The sequence below is a fragment of the Apium graveolens genome, chromosome 7 (assembly GCF_009905375.1).
Source record: "Apium graveolens cultivar Ventura chromosome 7, ASM990537v1, whole genome shotgun sequence".
Lineage (NCBI taxonomy): Eukaryota > Viridiplantae > Streptophyta > Magnoliopsida > Apiales > Apiaceae > Apium > Apium graveolens.
This window is the reverse complement of record NC_133653.1, coordinates 41,272,342-41,276,441: the sequence shown is the minus strand read 5'-3', so window position 1 is coordinate 41,276,441 and position 4,100 is coordinate 41,272,342. Positions and strand designations below refer to the sequence as shown.

General features: G+C 36.9%; 1 protein-coding gene across 1 annotated transcript; it reads left to right on the top strand.

Annotated features, from left to right (window-relative positions):
* Positions 1-801: 801 nt before the first annotated feature.
* On the top strand, positions 802-1,579 carry LOC141673524 (protein FAR1-RELATED SEQUENCE 5-like). The gene is made up of 3 exons (XM_074480275.1): positions 802-1,107; positions 1,190-1,375; positions 1,529-1,579. Exons 1-3 carry the CDS (start codon positions 802-804, stop codon positions 1,577-1,579), a joined length of 543 nt encoding a protein of 180 aa, XP_074336376.1.
* The last annotated feature ends 2,521 nt before the right edge of the window (positions 1,580-4,100 follow it).

The window sequence follows — 4,100 nt, the reverse complement described above, 5'->3', positions numbered from 1 at the left end:
GCCCCCTTATCCCCAGCAACCCAACAGCCCCCCTTTACCACACAAAAAATAGTTTTTTCCACAACAAAAATTCTACTCTCCAAGTGACCAAATTAGGCAATTTTGGGGCATTTTCATCAAGAAATTCAAGTACTTTTATCAATTCAAGGTATATTTCTTGTCTTAAATTTCACATTTTCATAACAGATAATTTATTTGCTCGTATATTTTGTCATAAACGTCAAAATGAAAAAAAAAGGCTATTGATCATAGTTTACATCTTGATTATTTAAATACTAGTGAAGAACCTAAAACCCCTGTATATGTTGAAGATGATGATTTTATAGATAGAAATGAGGAATTTATTAATTTAGATGACGATTTGGTTGATGTTAAAGATGAAAATGATGAAAATGAGGTTGAAAATGATAATGATAATATTGAGGGTGACGATGAAGATGATAATGTAGAGGATGCAAATATGTATGAAAATGTTGATGGGGGGAGTTCCATATTTGAATCAAATTTTTCAAAGTGTGGATGAGGCCGGTCATTTTTTTAGGGCTTATGCTTTACGAAATGGATTTGCTATTAAAATTCAAGAGATCCATCGTAATAAAGACAACGAGATATATGGTCGTTTGTAGGCTTTATGGAAAAAGTGTCATCGCCGAGAGTAGTAAAAATAAACGGCGTAGAGAGGTTCTTCCTAAAAGTGAGTGCAAGGTGAGGATGTAAGTCAATTATCAAAAGAAAAAATGTCTTTGGGAGGTAACTAGCCTTGAATTGGTACACAACCATAGTCTTGTTTCCCCTAGTAAGATGAATTTGGTACAACGCGAAAGACATGTCAACACCGCTACTCGTAGTTTGATTAAAACACTTTATGGTTCGGGGGTTCGTAATTGTCAAGTGATGAATGTGATTGGTAACATTCATGGAGGTAATGATAAAGTTGGTTTCAATGTACAACATGCTAGAAATGTGTTAAGAGACGAGAGGAAGAAAAAGTTTGAGATTAGTGACGCCCAAGCGGGGTTGGACTTGTTGTATAGGTTGAATGAAGAAAGTGGTTCTAAATATTTTATTAGGACCGAAGTTGATGAAGAGAATCGTTTGAAGTATCTAGTATGGATTGATCTAATATGTATAATGGCCAACCAAAATTTTGGCGATGTTGTGTCTTTTTTACCACTTATCGGACAAATAGATATGCAATGCCATTTGTCCCATTTACCAGAGTCATCAATCGGTTATTTTCGGGTTTGCATTGATGCGGGATGAACATGCGTCGACTTTTGAGTGGATTCTTCGTACTTGGCTTGAAGGTGTGGGGAATAAGCCTCCATTGACTATAATCACGGATCATGATCAAGCCATGGCAAGCGCTATTGCGGTTGTACTCCCGAATACTACCCATTTATTATGTTCTTGGCACATTAGTCAAAAATTTCCCGAGAAATTAGCTCATTATTATTCGGCTTTTCTGGAATTCAAGATGGACTTCAACCATTGTATTTATAAATCTCTCACCGAATGTATTTTTTAGGCTAGATGGGCGTCGTTTGTGGAAAAGTATCACTTGCAAGAGTATAAATGATTAAATGGGTTATATGAGTTGAAGCGCAAGTGGATTCTTGCATATACTAGAAACACATTTTCGTCGTTTCAAAATAGTACATCGAGGATTGAGGGGATGAATTCTTTCTTTGATAAGTATGTGAGTTCAGCAACGGGTTTGAAGGAATTCATTGAAAATACCCAAAAAAATTGGTAAGGCAATTTATGAGGGAGAAGGAAGAAGATTATGTCACCATTAATCTAAAACATCCCATGAAATTGTATACCATATTGGAGTATCATGCTTCTTGTATTTACACTAAGGAAATGTTTAAAAGATTTCAAGATAAATTGGTTGAGTCTTCAAAATACTTTGTTGAAAAAGACCGACGAGCTAGTGGAGAAGGGGAGAGAATGGGGGATGTTTATACGTACTATAGTTGTTATAGGCCCATGTCTGAGCCTACGAGAAGAAATGTTTATTTTGTGGCATTCGAAAAAGAAAGCTTTTTGGGAATGTGTACGTGTAGAATGTTTAAACATTCGGGGATACCTTGTAGACACCTATTGGCGGTCTTCACTAAGAAACGGGTTTCGGAAATTCCCCTATATTACATAAACTCGAGATGGACAATGCATGCCAATAGAGTTGATGGTGTGTTTCCTTACGATTTGGATGTTGGACAAAGTCATGAGACGACCTCAACCGATCGATTTAATAGTATGACAATGTTAACCATGAGTTTTTGTCAAAGTAGCTTTGCATACAAGGAACGGTATGATTATGCCGTTGGAGTGATGAATCTAGAAATACCAATTCTCGAAAGAATGATCGTTGATGGAATTAATTCTTATGAAAGCAATTCTCATGATCCAAATACAAGTGCTCATGAAGAACCAATTCTTGACCCTATTATGTCCCAAACTAAAGGGAGGAAAAAGGACGTTCGTTTCAAAAGTCCCATAGAATTGATTGGTAAAAAGGAGAAGCCACCAAGAAAGTGCACCTATTGTCAAATGAAAGGCCATGATAAAAGAAAGTGTGCTAGTAGACTAGAAGATCTTAAAAATGCTCAAGATTTGTAATATAATTAGTAGTGTAGCATTTGTAACTGAATGTTGTAATCTTTTAATGAATTTGAATTTTTAGTATTTAACATTGCTTTCTTTGTTGTTATGTTTTATTGTCATATATTGCCAATTATTGTCATATAATTGTGTTTTATTGTGATAGGTAACATGACTAGCGAGTATAGTGGTGACAACAACACCGATCATAGTTGTAATTCGGTTTCCCACGTTAGCAACACATTCTCGGACTCCCTACCAAGCGACTCGTGGTATGAGGACAATGACGAGAAAGATGTCGTCTCACCAACCTTTAGTGAGATGGAAGATGCATGTGTCGAGTTGATGCCCCTTGTGGACAATGACGAGCCGCCCCATGTGGAGGAAGAGGAAACGGACTTGTATCCACCCGATGAGGAGGCTTATAGGGCCAAAAATTGGATCGAGGCATGCAATTGGATGGAGGGTAGTGAACCGTAGAGATTGGTGAACTCTCATCCGGATCTGTACTTCCTTCCGATCTTGAATTTGGGCAACAACACGCCCGATGGAAAATGGAAAAAATCTGGATGGAATGGCGATAAGCTTGTTAAATGTGATCAGATTGCCGATATTGTAAACTTGAGGCCTCGTGAGGGTTGTAATATGGACCAAATACACATTGAATATGTGAAGGGTTGGGTTTCACGCCTAACGGGAGGGACGGAGAGGGAACGCGGGACATGTTTTGCAAGATTTCGTCTCTACGATGGCTCGATTACGATTCCCGTTACCATTTGGAACGACTCCAACCCTTACCCGGGGAAACTTATGGAAGGGCATATCCGTGATGGTTGTGTACTTGTTCTTTACCATATTGCATGCTTCGTGGATACTATACAAGGAGTTGCTCAACACCGGTTATCTGGTGGTCTTTCTAATATACTAGGTATTTTTGGTTGGGATCAATATATTTCGTAAAATTTAGTGGATTGTATTGATCGTGTAATTTTCATTCGAACCTATGTATTTTATAATTTTCATTGAATTTGAGCGACAATTATGTATTTTCTATGAATCTAAGTATGAAATTTAAGATTTAAAGTGTACCTATAAATTTGAGATTTAAAATTAAAATTTACAAGTCGAACTATACATGAGAAATTGTTATAAAATGTTTTGAAAAGTTTTTTTCAACATTTGGACAAAATGTTGACTTTCGTTGACTTTTTAAAGAATTTTCAATTTAATGTAAAAATTGAAAAAAAAATTCTAAAAATCACTCATTACCCTATTTTAAGACTTTTGAGAGTGGTCTTAAATTTTGGAAGTTAGTTTAGGACCAACTTCCAAAATTTAAGAAATTTCAACAGAAGTTTTGCAAGGATGCTCTGTTTTCTGCTCTGTTTTTGGTGGAAAATACCAAAGGGACGGACCGCAGAAAATTTCCGCGGTTGGGCTGAAGAGGGACCGCGGAAAATTTCCGCGGTTGGGCGGGGAAGTTTTTTTTCTGC

What these genes read in the sequence shown, in the direction of transcription:
- LOC141673524 (XM_074480275.1), top strand. Translation starts at nt 802, where the DNA reads ATGAATTTGGTACAACGCGAAAGACATGTCAACACCGCTACTCGTAGT. An exon ending in AGAATCGTTTGAAGTATCTA is followed by an intron (nt 1,108 to 1,189) that starts GTATGGATTGAT and finishes TCGGACAAATAG; the next exon opens with ATATGCAATGCCATTTGTCC. An exon ending in CCATGGCAAGCGCTATTGCG is followed by an intron (nt 1,376 to 1,528) that starts GTTGTACTCCCG and finishes TGTATTTTTTAG; the next exon opens with GCTAGATGGGCGTCGTTTGT.